General features: G+C 38.6%; 1 protein-coding gene across 19 annotated transcripts in view; it reads right to left on the reverse strand.

The window, feature by feature from the left end:
• Positions 1–17650, reverse strand: part of LOC137295273 (RIMS-binding protein 2-like) — a 257071-nt gene that overhangs the window by 112780 nt on the left and 126641 nt on the right. For all 19 annotated transcript variants that reach the window (XM_067826613.1, XM_067826618.1, XM_067826658.1 and 16 more), the window contains 2 exons: positions 11428–11547; positions 70–153 (listed from right to left, as the gene is read on the reverse strand). In XM_067826613.1, coding sequence (XP_067682714.1) covers positions 70–153; positions 11428–11547 — 204 coding nt within the window. The remainder of the gene's footprint in view (positions 1–69; positions 154–11427; positions 11548–17650) is intronic.

A 17650-nucleotide genomic window follows, 5' to 3' on the forward strand; every position in this document is an offset into this window, starting at 1 on the left:
TGTTTTTAATACAATTGTTGACAAAAAAGAAAAATTAAAATAGACAGTTAACTGGTAGCATGTACTCACCAATTCTTGATTATGCTCTCTCTGTTTTTCTATGCTAGCTTTCAGAATATCACATTGTTCTGTTTTCTGTTTCAGGTCTGCATCCTGAAAGAAACAACGATTTTGTTAAGAGAATATCAGCTTGTTTACCACACACAGGTTCATTTACAGGCGGCAATGGGAACATCAGCATTAATAACTTTGCATTTACATAGCACCAGTACCCAGTGATCACTGCTCAAAAGCACTTATTGGAGTTCTACATAGACTGAAGTGTGTTCAAGCACATCTGTGGTGAACATATATGTCTTGTGACGTTTTTGGAAAGTCTTGAATGTTTCTCATGCCAGTGTGGGGACCATTCCACAGCTTAGTTACAGCTGCTGCAAAGGACCTGTCTCCAGACGATGCTTGGCGAGATGATGGCACATTTGAACACCCAAACAAAGAGTTCTTGGTCTGTAGCTGGCCATGAGGGTCAGCAAACACTGTGGTGCAAGACTATGCATTGCTTCAAACATAGGGAAAAGCATCTTGTACTCAATCCTACTGGATACAGGCTACCAGTGGAGCTGACTTCAGTTATCATGTTCTCTTGTCCCTGTAAAGAGTCTCATGGCTGTTTTTTGAGCAAGCTGTAGCTTGTTCAGAAGACATTTAGGGACACCAAACAGATTCACTTTGCAACAGTCCAGGTAAGATAGGACACATGACATTACAAATAATACTCACAAGATATACTGACATTATTTCCAAAGAACACCTATACCAAGACAATGACATTTACTCACTCATTCACTTGCTTACTGTAATCATATGCCGGCTCTATGAACAATAGTCATCAGAAGATGACATATACCCCCAGCCCCAACATATTTGAAAGGACAAATCATCTGACTGTTACTTATTTTGTTTTTAGACCAAGTCTGAATTGTTTCCATGGAATTCATGAAAAATATAAATGCCATATATCTGTTAAAACAAAGTCACCATTTCAAGATCTGTTTCATATATCTGCCAAGATCTTTTGAAAGATATGAAACGGTTTTCGAGTTGTGCTCCGGAAACGAAGTCAGCAACGTGTTCATGGAACCGACAAAATAATACATCATAAAAACCTGTAAATAGCAAAAGGCACCACTTTGGGGTCTGCCACACATATCTACCGAGTAACACTGACAGATATTAAGAAGTTTTTGAGTTCTGCTCCGGAAACGAAGCCCACCCCACTATAAGACTAACACCAAAATGTTCCGGGGAAAACCAAAAAATATATAAATGCCAAAAATCTGTAAATAGCAAAAGGCACAACCATAGGCTGAGGTTACTATATCTATCAAGTTTGGTCTAAAAATATTGAACGGTTTCTGAGTTATGCTCTGGAAACAAAATTATTAGTGACGGACAGACGGACAGACGAGGCATCAACTATACTGAACAATTTCAGAAAAACAAAGGGAACAAGAAGACAAACTCATCTATATTACCTGCAACTGCAAAATACTCTTCATGAATATGTCTACTAATTATGATTACAGAATGTCTTGGTGTGCACATGGTAAAGTGGAGGGAAACTTTTCTAAGGTTTTACTGTTCTGCTCTGAAAAGAACTCTGCCATCAAATTCGGCCAAGGTCGAACTTGCTGCCATGGAAACACAAAATTATTTCATTCAGAAATTAATCTACAAAAAGACACCACTATACCACCAGACCTACCTACATGCCATGTTAAGTGAAGAATAGTGAACAGTTTTAAAGTTCTGCTCCAGAAAAGAGCACAACCATCAATTTCAGTCAAAGTCAAACTGGAATCCACAAAATACAATTTACACACTGGTGTAACTTCCAAAAGGCACATCAAGCTATCATGGTGAACATGTGTACCAAATTTGATAAAGCTTGAGTTTGGAAGATCTGTTCCAGACAAAATAACATCATCAAAGCCACAGCCTAAGTCATGTTTCCATGAAAACCGCCCAAAATAAACTTCGTATCTGGGTCTAATGACCAAAAGGCACATCTAGGTATCATGCTTGACATATGTACCAAGTTTGGTTAAGCTATCATAAACAGTTTAAGAAATATGCCTCAGACAAAGTATTGCTGATGCATGGATGGACATACAGACAGACAGAACTCATTTCTATATCCTCCGCAACACCAAATAAAACCCCCCACATAACTAGCTTTTAAAAGCTTATTCTTTCGAATACATAGTGAATCTTCTCCATATGAGGAAAAGGGACAAGTTGGCAAAGAAACATATGAACATAGGACCTGCAGGTCCTTGCATTTGTATCACCAAGGGAAGCAACTCAGCATACAAATGGTTGCAGATGCATGTTTATCCAAAGGGGTGAAAGAAAGAAACACACACAACACTCCAGCTCAACTATGGGTCAGAAGTTCAGGAAACCCATACAGTGTAACATCAACTTCTGTGTCTGCTTGTCGAGCGTTCAGTGAATCCCAAGTCAATGGATTGTCAGTCACATCCCTATATGTCCCGACACGGACTGGCATTTGTCTATACGTGGTCATGAATGTGATACACTCAGACCAGTAGGAGCTAGTATTACTATACTTTAGAATGTCAAGGTAGTTTGGGGGATTGGCACAATAAGCATATTTGTTTGTTGTTTATTGTTGCAGTGAGCAACATTCCAACTACATAGAGGCAATATGTAATTAATCAGATATAGTCCAGACAATCCAGTGATCAACAGCATGAACATTGATCCAAGCAGTTGGTACACAATGACATGTGTCAACCAAGTCCGTCCAGAACAGCTAATCTCATTAGTTGCATCTTTCGAAGAGCATGGGTTTGTGAAGACCAGTTCTAACCCAGATCTCTACAGGTATATTTAATAGTGATGTGAATGTTGGTCAAATATTGGAGCACTCCAACTATATGACTGTTGTCAATATGCAGTTGAAGTCTGGACCAGGCAACCAGTAACTGAAATCATGAACACCATTCTGCATCACCAGCTCACAACAAGACAGCAAGTAGGTTCTGTCTGTGTTGATCACATTACATAACCCCTCACAGGTCTAGCCTGTGTATTTCTGGCTTCAGGTGAGATAAGTCTTGAGTCTTTTGTCAGTCCTGAACACATTACATAACCTTTGCCATGCCTTATTTATCCTGCCTCTACCTCATTTCTTTACACCACTTATCTCATTTACCACTTTTATCTGTCCTGATCACATTATATAACCTCTGCAGACCCTCATTCTGCTCTTCTCTACAATGTGCGCCCTACCTTTGCACATTGTTACCTACTAATTTCATTCACAGGCATAGACTGTATTTTGACATGTGCCAAATATTTGCAGGTATTTGATTTTTAAAAGCAGAGAAAGGTCATGTCAGGAGGGCTGACATGACAACATTGCATAACCCTTTCCAGGCCTCTTTCGCTCTTCTCTCGAAAGGTTACCCTCCCACTGATGTTGTTACCTGAATATTTTATTCACTGACAAAAAAATAATATTTTGACGGTGTAAAATATTTGAAGAAACTTGTGTAGCATATATATCATATCACATTCCTGATTTAAACTCTGTCAGATAGATGTGCTCTTGGTTTGAATGATTACATCTTGAGAGTGTACACAGTTTTTACCAGATGAATTCTGGAACTCAAGATGACTAAACAATTAGTAGTTGAGAGGAAAATACTTCAAACTTAATCACATTTCTTCCTCAAACCCAAATTCAAGAAGCACTTAAGAAAATGTATTGATTTCATAAAAATATCAAAGACACCAATATTTCCATGACAACAAACAACAAAACAGTTAATTATCTAGCTACAAACATTTACCCACATATTTCACAATAAGCAACTGACATCACTGAAGGCTAAATGTCATTCAGGAGAAATTTCCTCAGACCCATTTCAAGACTCTATGCCAATATCAGCAAATATCGAAATGCATATGTAACCTTGACAATCTTTAATTAGCTTTAATAGTGTCAACACTGCAATATACATGGTGTATGTCTTTACCTTGGGTTGTGGATTGCAAACAGTGGGACGGAAATCTATTACTTCGAGCATAGCGCCTATTGAACACACGCCCTTATCGCTATGTCAAGACAGCTAAACTCATCTTCTGCCTTGCCTCTTTCCTGACAAGCAATAAGTTTGTGTATAGCCAATTCACATGTATTGTTCCACCATAGGTTTTCAGCTTGGTGCAGCTAGCCTCTGTCAATCAATGCTATAATGAGTACATACCCATTTTTGCTCCCTGTGGAATAAAGTACCCATGTGAACTGTGTAATTTTGATCATTCTTGAAAAACATCAAATTCTCTTAAGATATTTTGTGATGATTAGCTTAAGATATTATTTCTTCTGACTGTATAAATCCATATTCTTACATACAAATGCATACAAATGCATACAAACTACATACAAAATTTTAATCTTCAAACACAACATAATAACATAGCCCTTAAGGTGACCTAATTTCACATGGGTCAAATTTCTCATAACACCTACTTCATTGATTCAGAAGACATTGTTGGCATAGCTTGTGAGTCAGGGCTGTGGATTTGAGTATTAAATAATCATTACAACCTTTTCTTTGCATGCTGATTGAACAACAAAAAATAAGCTTTGCTGACAAACACATAAAGTGCATCTCTAATGCAAGATTTATGTACATCAATGTGTCAAGTAGATTAAACTCAAACAAAATGACATCTCAAATTAGATTCTCGTTGTGCATGAGTTTGTGAAGTTATGTGACCAGAGAGAGAGAAATATCACTTCTGGATTTATTTCCAAGGAGTTGTCTGCCCTTTCTGACCTTGTACTGGTGGTCGGGCTCCATCTGTCATCTTGTCAGCTGTCATTCTACCAATGAATATTTACAATATAGAAAAGTACTGACTACCATGTAACAAGAAAGACCAATGAGTTCAGTTTCCCATCACATTAGACAATATTCCAGCAATATCATGGCAGGGGGACACCAGAAATGGGCACCACACATTGTACCCATGTGGAGATTCGAACTCGGTTCTTCGGCGTCACAAACAAACACTTTAACCATCTGGCTACCTCACCACACTGAGAGATAATATAAATAAAACTAAACTCTCTGACTGTCCAACCTTGCCTGAGGACTGCCATAGTCAGAACCATAACATTTATTTTGAAGGCCTTACTATGTAAAAAACGGGATCTTCATCCAAATTAGTGCTGCCATCCAACACTTAAACTCCCAATATATGGCAGTTCATGTCACAATACACATACCTGCATCACATACCTGAAATACACACTCCTAGAAGGCATTGCAAACATGATCTAATCTTGACAAGATAACCCAGTGATTGACATCATGAGCATAGATTAAAGCAACAGGGATATGAAAGCAGGCATGAGCTAGTCAGCAATCACAATCTTAGCGCTGAGACTGCTAGGTTCTTGGTTTACTGACACATGTCTGATAAGAATCATTGATCTTGACGATGCCAGGAATAAAGCTTACATTGATCACACTTACACAGGCAGACAAAGCCTTACATAATCAGATTCATGAGGACCGGCAGACAGAGTTGTGATAGGACCCAGCCACCTGTGCAGAGACAGGTAGTGTGTGGACAGAGAGAGAGAACTGAAAGAAAGAGAGGGTGAGGGAGATTGGGTGAGAAAGGGAAAGAAATAGAAACGGACTGCCAGCGATGACTTGGATTAACAGCAATATTGGTACAATTCTCTCTTACCACTTACAGCAATATTGATAGCATGCCCTCTTAACACTTACAGCAATATTGATAACATGCCCTCTTAACACTTACAGCAATATTGATAACATGGCCACTTAACACTTACAGCAATATTGATAACGTGCCCTCTTAACACTTACAGCAATATTGATAACATGCCTTCTTAACACTTACAGCAATATTGATAACATGGCCACTTAACACTTACAGCAATATTGATAACGTGCCCTCTTAACACTTACAGCAATATTGATAGCATGCCCTCTTAACACTTACAGCAATATTGATATTGAACACTATTAACACTCATAGCAATTTTGACATCATAGCCTCTTTATACTTACAGCAATTTTGATATCATGCCTTATCATTACAAACAACAATATTGATATCATACTCTCTTAGCACTTGTATCAAGTTTGATATCATATCCTTTAAACACTTACAACAATATTTATGTCATACCCTCTTAACACTGACAGTACGATTTTTCCTGTGAAACTCACATTTTACTCAAACCTATATGAGATGAGACTTAATCTGTATTTGCATTGTACACAGCAAGGAAACAATTGTATTAACTCATCATCCTTATGATCAGATTCTATGAAATATAATTAGCAAGAAAGAAGACTTAACAGAGATGATATATCAAAAACTATGCCAGCAATGATACTTAATGATACTTAATGATACTAAATGATATCAGAGATACAGTCACGTTTCCTAAAATCACCAATACCATTGAATGCGTGCCAAACATTTTTTGCTGACTTGGCAAAAATTACACAAGTCGATTTCGATCGCTAGAATACTGCACTGAACATCAATTGCTGTAATTGGCCTTAGTTCCTGTGGTATGTCTCAAATCTGCCTTTCCTGACGGTATGTAATGGCCGCCCTGGTATCTAAAGATAGCGACTCAACATGTCATCTACTACATGAAATATACATCATTCTAGAATGAGATTCAGTACTGGGATGGTTCAGTCAGTGGGAAATGTACATCTAATGACAACATCCGTAATTTAGGATGATGTGCTTTCGCTATGTGGTTTTCATGATTTCCCATGGGGATTTGAAAAAGGAATTTTTGCATCTAACCTGGACTGAAATCGAACCAGCATCTTTTAATTCCTTGACTATTTCGTGCTAATTTCATGGGAAACGCTTTCAATAAAAATCAGTTTTTCATTAGACTTCAGTAATGTCTCACATCATGCCTAAAAATGTATGGCAAGGAAAGTTCCGTTTTTAAAAGAAACGTGACATACTTATTTCAGCTTATTTCCTTATAGTCAAAAGTACGTCCATGTTCATGTTAGTTTTCTCAAAAAGTCTGGATAGGATTTGAGAAACAGCAGGTTGACAACATGAACGTCAATCAGCTAAAGGTAATTTGGTCCCAAGCTTGAAACGTGTCTCAAGCTTTTTATCATGCATTAACGCCAATTCTATAAACAACCTTATGGTAAAGACTGCTGTGAGGATATTTTAAGCTATAGGAGTTATAAGCATGATAGCACCTTTTAAGATCACCAGAGGTGATACCAAATTGTATAAATCACAACCACATTCAATGATTTATCTCAAAAATAGACGTTCAGTTTCCATGACAACAGATGAGACATCAGTTGTTTGATAACATTTCAGGGATCCAAACCATTGCGATTTGTTCATAATATTAATAGCTGTTAGCAGGCACATATACCTAGCCACATTACCAATGATTTCTGCCATAAAAAATCTAAACACAATCAAATCAGTTCACTCACTTCAAAATGACAATGGGTGATGTGATAACCTAGTGGTTAAAGCGCTCGCTCATCATGCTGAAGACCTGGGTTTGATTCCCACATGGTTACAATGTGTGAAGCCCGTTGTTGGTATCCCCTGCTGTGATATTGCTGGAATATTGCTAAAAGCTGTGTAAAACTCACTCACTCAAGCTGAGAAACTGTGATGTGTATCAAATAGTGGTCAAGGGGGCACCAAAGTCACTCACTCACTCACTCGCTCACTCACTGCAGGAGACCACTACACAAATACATGCCTGATCTCTTTTCTATTAATCGCCTTCAAAAGAAGCCTGTCATGATATTGAAGTTTAGTACTCAATGCCATTAAAAATTAAAACCATGTGTCACATTCAAAGGTGACAATTATGACATTTCTTTGATCTGCCTACAAGGGGATAAAAAATGTCATGGTTCTGTCTTTTTGTTCTTGAACATTTTTTCTGCATTAAAGAAACAAGAAATAAAAACTGACACATGAATCAAAGCTCTAGAATTAATCTCTTACATCACTGACACTTTGAACTTTCTGACAAAAATCTTATATTACAGTATTACATTAATACCAAAGAATAATCCCATCATGTCAAACCATAATCCATGCTCAGTGTTCTTCATGAATAAAACAAACAGCAAGCAACCTAATTTGTAGTGACTAGAGTTACAGAATTATTTCCATAATCCTAATTTAAATGAAATTACAAATGTCGACATACAAACCAGAAACAGTAGCCATTGCCCCACCGAACAACATCCAGACATCTTAAAGGTCATTTTCTTTCAGCAAAGGACGACATTATTGTAAATGAAAATATTCCATCAAAATATCAAACAGATTCACTTGGGGGACAAGCGTCTGTTTCTGTTCTTTTAACAGCATCGATGACATCAAACTCATCCTATCCTACAAAATCCCAAAGGTTGAACCAACAAAGGGAACGTCTCCAATAGTAAGGTTTCCCTGCGCTTTCCATCTTCCACAGCTTCATCCTGTAACCAAGGGTAATCTTTTCTGCAGCCATTCAATTATCGCAACCTTTCATCAGTCACAACCCATCACTAATTCAGGCATTAGATGCATATATCTCCCTTATCTCATCCCAATTAGCAGGGGAATAAAAGGCCATGGTAATGGAAGCGAGTCTGTTTACTTCATGCTAGCCGATGACTCTTTCTGGATGACTGCTTTGTGACTGAAATTTAACCCCCTACTTATGTAACTGAACAAGACTGCATGGCAGTTGACGTAGTTTATGCATGCTGTGTTAGTTTCGTAAATGGACCGAAGATGCAAGGCATGTTGTTCACGTATCTCATTGATGAAACTGACCTTTTCTCCATTTTCTTGCCATTATGTGGTGCTTCCAGGCCATGGAATCTCTTCTCCTATTTTTCTGCCGGCTTCATATTTAGCATATGGTATTCATATGGTAACGTGATAGCTCTTCAGTTGAATTATATACATATGTACATATTTTATATTTTGCATACATGCACAAATTGGGAGTGAAATTCATGTTGTTACTTAATGTTGGAGATTTCTTTATCAATGTACTGATGTACACTGCAGGGCTTCACCCCTGTATATATAAACTAGCTAAGATATGTAAATATGAACGATTCTAAATTTATAAAGGAAACATCATTTGGAATTTATGTAGCAGCTAATAGTGTATACACTTTATTTTATCAGACACATTCAACTTAATTCTGATCATATTTGACACTGGTGATCTGGGTTGGAATTGATCTTCAGTAACCCATGCTTGTTGTAAGAGAAGACTAATGTGATGGTCAGACCAGAGACCATATACCGATCAGTATATATGGTCTCTGGTCAGACCCTCTGACTTGGTTTACATGTCATGGTGTCCATGATCCATGCTCCTGCGGTTGATTGCTGGATTGTTTGGTCCAGGTTTGATTATTTATGAACCATTACCATATAGTTGCAACATTGCTGTGTGCAGCACAAAACTAAACTCACTCACTCAATCAGATCACAGTTTGTTATGGCTTAGAGTTACCTGCCCCTACTGTGAAATGCCAAGATATAAACAATGGTAGCATACATGAGAGCACTGTCATGAAGATGAGTTCTTATTGTTTCCATGATGAAATTTATAATTTTGCATGATGACAGAAAATAGTAATTGTCACAAAAGCATTAAATGTTTGAAATGCCTTCATTCTAATGTTTGTCTTCATATTCAAAGAAGTGTCCATCAAACTGATGAAATGTATTCAGACAAGCAGTACATGCTTTAAGTATTGACATACTTATGTGTCTTAACACAAATAGTACATGACTGAAGTTTCTTCACGCTGACAATGTATCATAAAACAAAAGAATATATGCTCACGTTTTTGTCATACATGTAACTTGTCTTCATACAAATAGTACATGGTTGAAGTTCTTTTCATGCTGATAAGATGTCATAAGGCAAGTAGTATATGCTTTAATATTGTCACACTTAGCATGTCTTCATATAAACAGCACACGCTCAAAATAGAATCACATTGATAAGATGTCATCAGACCAGCAGTACATGTTCAAACCATGGTTCATGCAGATAAGTTATAATTATTCCTCATTAAACCAGACTTTTACAGCGTGGAATAGGACAAACATGGCCGTTGCTTTTTCCAAACAAACCGTAAACAATGTAATAATGCTGCCGTTGATAACATGCATTGTTGTTGCTTAGTGAGCGTAAAGCTAATTTACCTCGTCAAGCATAATCGCTAAATTATGTAATAATTGTGGCTGCTTGTCAATACCATGTAACAAATTGCTTTTGTATTGACCTTGATGGTTGAAGATTTCCTTCCAGTCTTCATTCATGGGTTTGCAGAGACTGTGGTGATTAAGCGTAATGGCCTCAAGATACGACTGAATTCCCTGAGGAATTGGTTACTCAGTCTAACGTGCCTGGCAGATGTATGTTCCGTATGCTTTCAACAACTTCAGCATTGTTGCAGTCTCATACCTATTTCTAGACAAGTCACAGTTCGGGAAACACATTTGTCAGTGTTCGAGTTACTTACACTGCTGCAACCTAGTTATGAGGCTAACAAGTTTGGAGAAATAAATCAACAATGACTAACATTAATAGCATAAATATTTCAGCTCATTTTTCTTATAAACTTTGAATAGCGACAGCACTGAAACATAGGTAATTATAGACATGTAAACTGGGATCAGCTATATCCCTGTGTTAACAGTCTCATGGATACCATATCGTATATTATCACAGGAATTTGACTGGTGCAACAAGAGCTTTATCTTAGGTTGCACTTGGTGCAAGTAGGTGAGAATCTCTTAGACAGAGCCCTTTCTGTCATATATTGTATATATTGCTATAAGTCAGTGAGTGAAAAAGTTTTACCCCTCTTTAAGCAATATTCCATCAATATCACTGCTGAGGACACCAGAAATTGTGTTCACACATTTTAACAATGTGGGGAATTGAACCCAGGTCTTCGGCATGACAAGTGAATGCTTTTACCACTTGATTACCCAACTTCCCCAATGTTGTTAATATGCTTAAGTTAAAACATTGTGAAATTTTTTTAGGTGAGAAAACTTTCCAAATGAAGGTCATCCTAATATAACTCTAGCTTCATAAATACTGACAGAAGCAGGTAAGACTAAGAGGGGCCAAGGAAGGTGTCATCAGTGTCATCTCACGACTCAGGATGAGAACTGTCAAACCCTCTTCAGATAGCTGACGGGGTGTCTGACTGAACAAATATTTGCCTCTGTGACAATATAATTTCAGTGGTACAGCTATATGTGTAAAAGCACTGTTCAAGAAACTGTGGAACTTACCAAATGTTTGGTCCTCTGAACTGCCTTCTCTAGCTCATGGACCTCCTGTTGCAGCTCCTGATTACTGACCTCGAGGTCCTTCACATGGCGAGATCTTTCGGGGTCACCTTGTTGCACCACCTGCAAGACCAACAAGGAATTTATGATGGACATCCATACAAAAATAGTATCTACTGGCATTGCTACCTGGAAAGACTAAGGTTAGAATTCTTAGGCAACCCTTGGTGATAGAGGTGACTGATCAGGTTATCAGACTCACTGACTTGGGGGACGCATGCCATCATGTACCAGTTGTGTAGATCAATGCTCCTGATGTCCATCACTGGACCGAGATTCAATCATTTATCGTGAGTGAGTTTAGTTTTACACCAGACTCCGCAAAATTCAAGTCATATAGTGGCAGTCTGCAAATAATCAAGTCTGGACCAGACAATCCAGTGATCAACAGCATGAGGAATCTGTGTAACTGGGAACTGACGACATGTCAACCAAGCTAGCGAGCCAGACCACCCAATCCACTAAGTAGCCTCTTCCTACAAGCATGGTTGCCTTTTGTGGCAAGCATGGGTTCCTGAAGGCCTATTCTACAAGGGACCTTAATGGGTCAATTTTTTTGTAGACTTCCCTCAATTAACTGTAAATATTGCTTACATTTTTGATCACTAGATTATTTACAGACCACATTTTGAAACATTTTGTGTTCAAGGACAGTATGTCAAGTTCACTTGGGAAAAGTCTCATTGTTGTATGTCTTGGACATTGGGCAAATCACACAAGTGTCTTGAGCTGACAAACATAATTAGAGAGAATTCAACATTCAGACATCTGACCACAAGTTTCCATCCCCTAGGGACACAATTTGTGTAATCCTAGACATCTTGACCTCTCATCCCAAATTTGAATAACAATATAAATTTGACACCAAGAATTTGGCACTGGTGTCATCACTATATAATACTGATTAACATATGCGCATAAAATTATCAGAATGATACAACCAACACTGCTTGTCGCAGAGACTTTATGCAGACTTTAACTACAGCTCTGCAGAAATTCTGCCCCACTGGTTATCACTAATTTCCTTATCTTTGATGCTCAGAGACACGTTTCTTGAAACCACAAGTTTTGAACTAACACATCAATTCCTATTTCGATCCACTCTATAGTTTAAAGAATCAAAGTCACAGACAATGAAGATGAACCTTGTGGCATTTTATTTTCGTTTTCACTTAAGTTTCAAGCCAATACAAAATGTCAAATTTGAATTCTTTGTTGCAATCTTTGTGGTCTCAATACAGGATTCTGAAAAATGTCTGGTTATTTTCAGTTTGTGTTAGAGGTTGATTGTCTATACAGGAGTTGAAAAGGAAGAAACTTTAGATGTGACTTTAACTTTTATCACAACAGACATCAAACAAGTCCTTGTCTGTCTAGACACTGGTTTGTTTTGTAAGCCTGATCAACCTGAAGGCCAGGTTGTTGGCATAAAAATAATTATCGTTATTTTCCTGTCTTCAATAAACTTACACAATCACAGAACCTCTTTCTGAGTTTGAGGGTGACACAGGCAGCCCTATTACCTAAGACCCTGCAGTTTGATGCAAAGAGTTATGTCCCTTTGGTAACCAGGAAAGACACAAGAACTGGTTTCAATCCTATTTTGCCTTGGATTCTTTATTTGATTTGTGTGTTGGTTTGTTGTTTAATGCTGCACTGAATATTATTCCAGCAAAACGGTGGCAACCAAATCCCAAACCCAACAGTCACACAAATGATCGAGTGAGTGAGTTCAGTTTTAAGTCCCATTCAGCAATATTTCAGCTATTTTGGACCAGACAAGCCAGTGATCAACATGGGCATCGAACTACGCAATTGGGATATGATGACATGTCAACCAAGTCAGCAAGCCTGACCACCCAATCCCGTTAGTGACCTCTTACCACAAGCATGTGTTAATGAAGACTCTTCATGGATATAAGCTTGTCATCATCAGCCTATACTTCTAGCTTTTACCAAAGTGGTAAATATCTAAGACCTTGATTACTAGAAGCTTTGATTGAAGATTAAACTAATAAGCTGCTATATCACTGGAATACTGTTTTGCATTGCACCCATCTCACCACAGTGCTGACAATTCATCACATTTTATATTATCAATGAGGGATTTGGGAGGTAGGAGCCGATCAGAAGAAAATCTGACTTGAAAAGATTGATAGGAGTGATATTGAAAATATGAGATATTACTTCTGTTTGTATAAATACCCAAACTCACAAGCATTGTGCAGCTAAAATATGAGAAAAAGACAATACGCTGACTACTTGGTACTGGCAGGAGATTATATTTCTGTGTATATTTGTTTGTTTCATTCTGATGCTGCACTGAACAATATTTCAGCACTATGATGACACCCTGTAAACAATCAAGTCTAGGCCAGACAATCTGGTGACTGACAACATGAGCATAAATTTCTCAGTATGATGAATCAATTATAACTAATCGATACCTGACTTTTTAGACCCTGTATATTTCAGTAAACATTAATAGGAGTCTCACACCTGATAAGGTGCATCGCTTCTTATGAAAAGCACTGCTTGCTGAGGACTAATTCTAAGCCAATTGAATGGTTGGTCAGAACTATGCAGCTGGATACATTGCAATGTAAGAAAAGGTGTTGCATTCCTCCCAAAATCTGCTCAAAATACTATTGTTTTATGATGGACTGTGACAGTCTGACAAGCACTGGCTCTAAACTGCAAAGGAGCTAAGGTGGAGCCATAATATTATTTTCACATTATTGCATTCTTTCTGTCCTTTCCATGGGAGAAAATACCAAAACTGTCCAATACCTAATGCGAGAGAAATGAGCTTTCTTTTCAAATGGCCTCTAATATAAATCATGCCTGAAGTAAATTTACTCTGTGCAGCACTTGCATTGTCATCTTCACTGTGTGGAGCTCTATTGTTTTGGTTTGAGAACCAAATAGGGCAAGAACTCAACTGTGGGGTCACAGTTAAAAGATATATCATGCATGGTTTAAAAACACAAACCCTTGACGTACTGGCGCTTTATGTGGCCTTAATGACGCGCATAAAGTAGCATTTCCACCAGGTAATTCTCAGAAGCGTCTACTTACGAAGCGTTGCCTAGTTTCCTTGGTGACATTGTCTGGACTTTTAGGATTTCCATCATAAAGTACGAAACAGTTTTCAAATTACCATCACTGTGGAACATCGTTAAGATCACAATATTCACATCCAACGAAATAACATCGATTCGAGAAGGCATTTTATGTCTGACCCATGCACTAAATAATTTAAGTGGGGTAATTTACTCACGGCGATTCCTTTCTGAAAATGTAAATAATCATTTTCATCTTTCAAAATTGATGCAGCTGACATATCCATCAAACAAAATTGGAATAATTTTTACATGAAATCACAATCAATCACACTGGCAGACAGGTGAGTTTCTTTGCAGAAACTGTGTCGATATCGAAAAAGGAAATCAATTGCAAACAGCATTTTGACTGTGATGAACTCTGACAAGGTAACATTAGAAAGTAAAAAAATATTATTCAAAGCATAATGTCGATGAATCTTTGTTGGCAAGAGAGAAGATTTTCTGAACCTATCAGCAGAAAAGGATTGGAATAAAATAGACATTTGTCTGTACCTGTCTGTGATCAATAGCATTTAGTTGTGCATTCACATGTGCTTTAGTGACGATGTCATGTTGTTAAATACATAGATGAGTAATGGGGCATGGAGAGTGACAGTTGGTGGAGGGTTGAGTATGTAATGAGAAATGTTGAGTGTGGAGAGCAGAAGATTCAGTGCTGAGGGTTGAGTATGGAACAAGGAATGTGGAGAGAAGAAGATTGAGTGCTGAGGGTTGAGTATGGAACAAAGAATGTGGAGAGAAGAAGATTGAGTGCTGAGGGTTGAGTCTGGAACAAAGAATGTGGAGAGAAGAAGATTGAGTGCTGAGGGTTGAGTCTGGAACAAAGAATGTGGAGAGCAGAAGATTGAGTGCTGAGGGTTGAGTATGGAACAAAGAATGTGGAGAGAAGAAGATTGAGTGCTGAGGGTTGAGTCTGGAACAAAGAATGTGGAGAGAAGAAGATTGAGTGCTGAGGGTTGAGTATGGAACAAAGAATGTGGAGAGAAGAAGATTGAGTGCTGAGGGTTGAGTATGGAACAAAGAATGTGGAGAGAAGAAGATTGAGTGCTGAGGGTTGAGTCTGGAACAAAGAATGTGGAGAGAAGAAGATTGAGTGCTGAGGGTTGAGTCTGGAACAAAGAATGTGGAGAGAAGAAGATTGAGTGCTGAGGGTTGAGTCTGGAACAAAGAATGTGGAGAGAAGAAGATTGAGTGCTGAGGGTTGAGTATGGAACAAAGAATGTGGAGAGAAGAAGACTGAGTGCTGAGGGTTGAGTCTGGAACAAAGAATGTGGAGAGAAGAAGATTGAGTGCTGAGGGTTGAGTCTGGAACAAAGAATGTGGAGAGAAGAAGAAGATTGAGTGCTGAGGGTTGAGTCTGGAACAAAGAATGTGGAGAGAAGAAGATTCAGTGCTGAGGGTTGAGTCTGGAACAAAGAATGTGGAGAGAAGAAGAAGATTGAGTGCTGAGGGTTGAGTCTGGAACAAAGAATGTGGAGAGAAGAAGATTGAGTGCTGAGGGTTGAGTCTGGAACAAAGAATGTGGAGAGAAGAAGATTGAGTGCTGAGGGTTGAGTACAGAACAAGGAATGTTGAGTATGGAGAGCAGAAGATTGAGTGCTGAGGGTTGAGTATGGAACAAGGAATGTGGAGAGAAGAAGATTGAGTGCTGAGGGTTGAGTATGGAACAAGGAATGTTGAGTATGGAGAGCAGAAGATTGAGTGCTGAGGATTAATTACAGAACAAGGAATGTTGAGAGTGGAGAGATGGTTGAGTGCTGAGGGTCGAATGTGGCTTGTGGATCATGAAGGGTTAAGTTTGGAGTGTGGAAGATCAAGGGTTGAGTGTGGAGGGTTGAAAGATGAGGGTTGAACATGAAGTAGGGAGGTTGAGTACTGATCGTGGGGGGTTGAAAGATGAGGGTTGAACATGAAGTAGGGAGGTTGAGTACTGATCGTGGGGGGTTGAAAGATGAGGGTTGAACATGAAGTAGGGAGGTTGAGTACTGATCGTGGAGGGTTGAAAGATGAGGGTTGAACATGAAGTAGGGAGGTTGAGTACTGATCGTGGGGGGTTGAAAGATGAGGGTTGAACATGAAGTAGGGAGGTTGAGTACTGATCGTGGGGAGTTGAAAGATGAGGGTTGAACATGAAGTAGGGAGGTTGAGTACTGAGCGTGGGGGGTTGAATGAGGAGGTTCTAGTATGGAGTGTGGGGTGTTGAGTATGAAGTGTGAGCGCGGAGAGCAGAAGGTTGAAAGTTAAGTGTTGAATGTGGATTGTAGAGCATGGAGGGTTGAACTGGTTGAGATTGACCGTTGAGGATTTAATGTTGAGAGTGGAGGGTTGAGTGCTTATTTCCTTTTCCATTTTCTTTTCCATCGCATAACATTCCCATATATTTTCATGACCTTTGAAATATATCAGCATATTTTGTAATAATGACTTGTGCATGGTCACAACAATTGGCCTATTGACATGGTTGTCCCTTGTAGTTGGAATGATGCTAGCATCTGAGACAGGATTTGACAGCCTCTGATGAAAGCGATATATTCCATGATTACATGACTTGGACAATAATCTTCCAGCAATATTCAACATCACAGCATCACAACTGGCACTGATCAGTTTATCTTCTGGGGCTCTGCAATAACCTAGAGGTCAAACATTCACTCATTACACAAAAGGTCAGAGTTTCATTCCCCATTTCATACAATGTGTGAAGCCCAGTTCTGGTGTCTTGAATATGATATTGCTAAATGTTGCTAATGTGGCAATAACCTAACTCACTCACTCACTCATCAATCAATTTTCCTCAATAGGTCCCAAGAAACACATATTGACTGTGATGGAGACATGGTGGGGACAAGTCTCACTAAGAATTGTCAAAAAGGTTACAGGTTTCAGTGACAAAAAAAAACTGCTACTGCCTTTGTTCACCCATCAAGGAATGGGTACCCAGTGGGATGACATAGTCACATGACTGTTAACATTCTAGGACCTCACAGCTAGGGCTAACATTAATATCTGAGCTTTGCACATAATTTCTCCTTAGTGGTACT

This window comes from Haliotis asinina, chromosome 1 (genome assembly GCF_037392515.1).
Source record: "Haliotis asinina isolate JCU_RB_2024 chromosome 1, JCU_Hal_asi_v2, whole genome shotgun sequence".
Taxonomy (NCBI): domain Eukaryota; kingdom Metazoa; phylum Mollusca; class Gastropoda; order Lepetellida; family Haliotidae; genus Haliotis; species Haliotis asinina.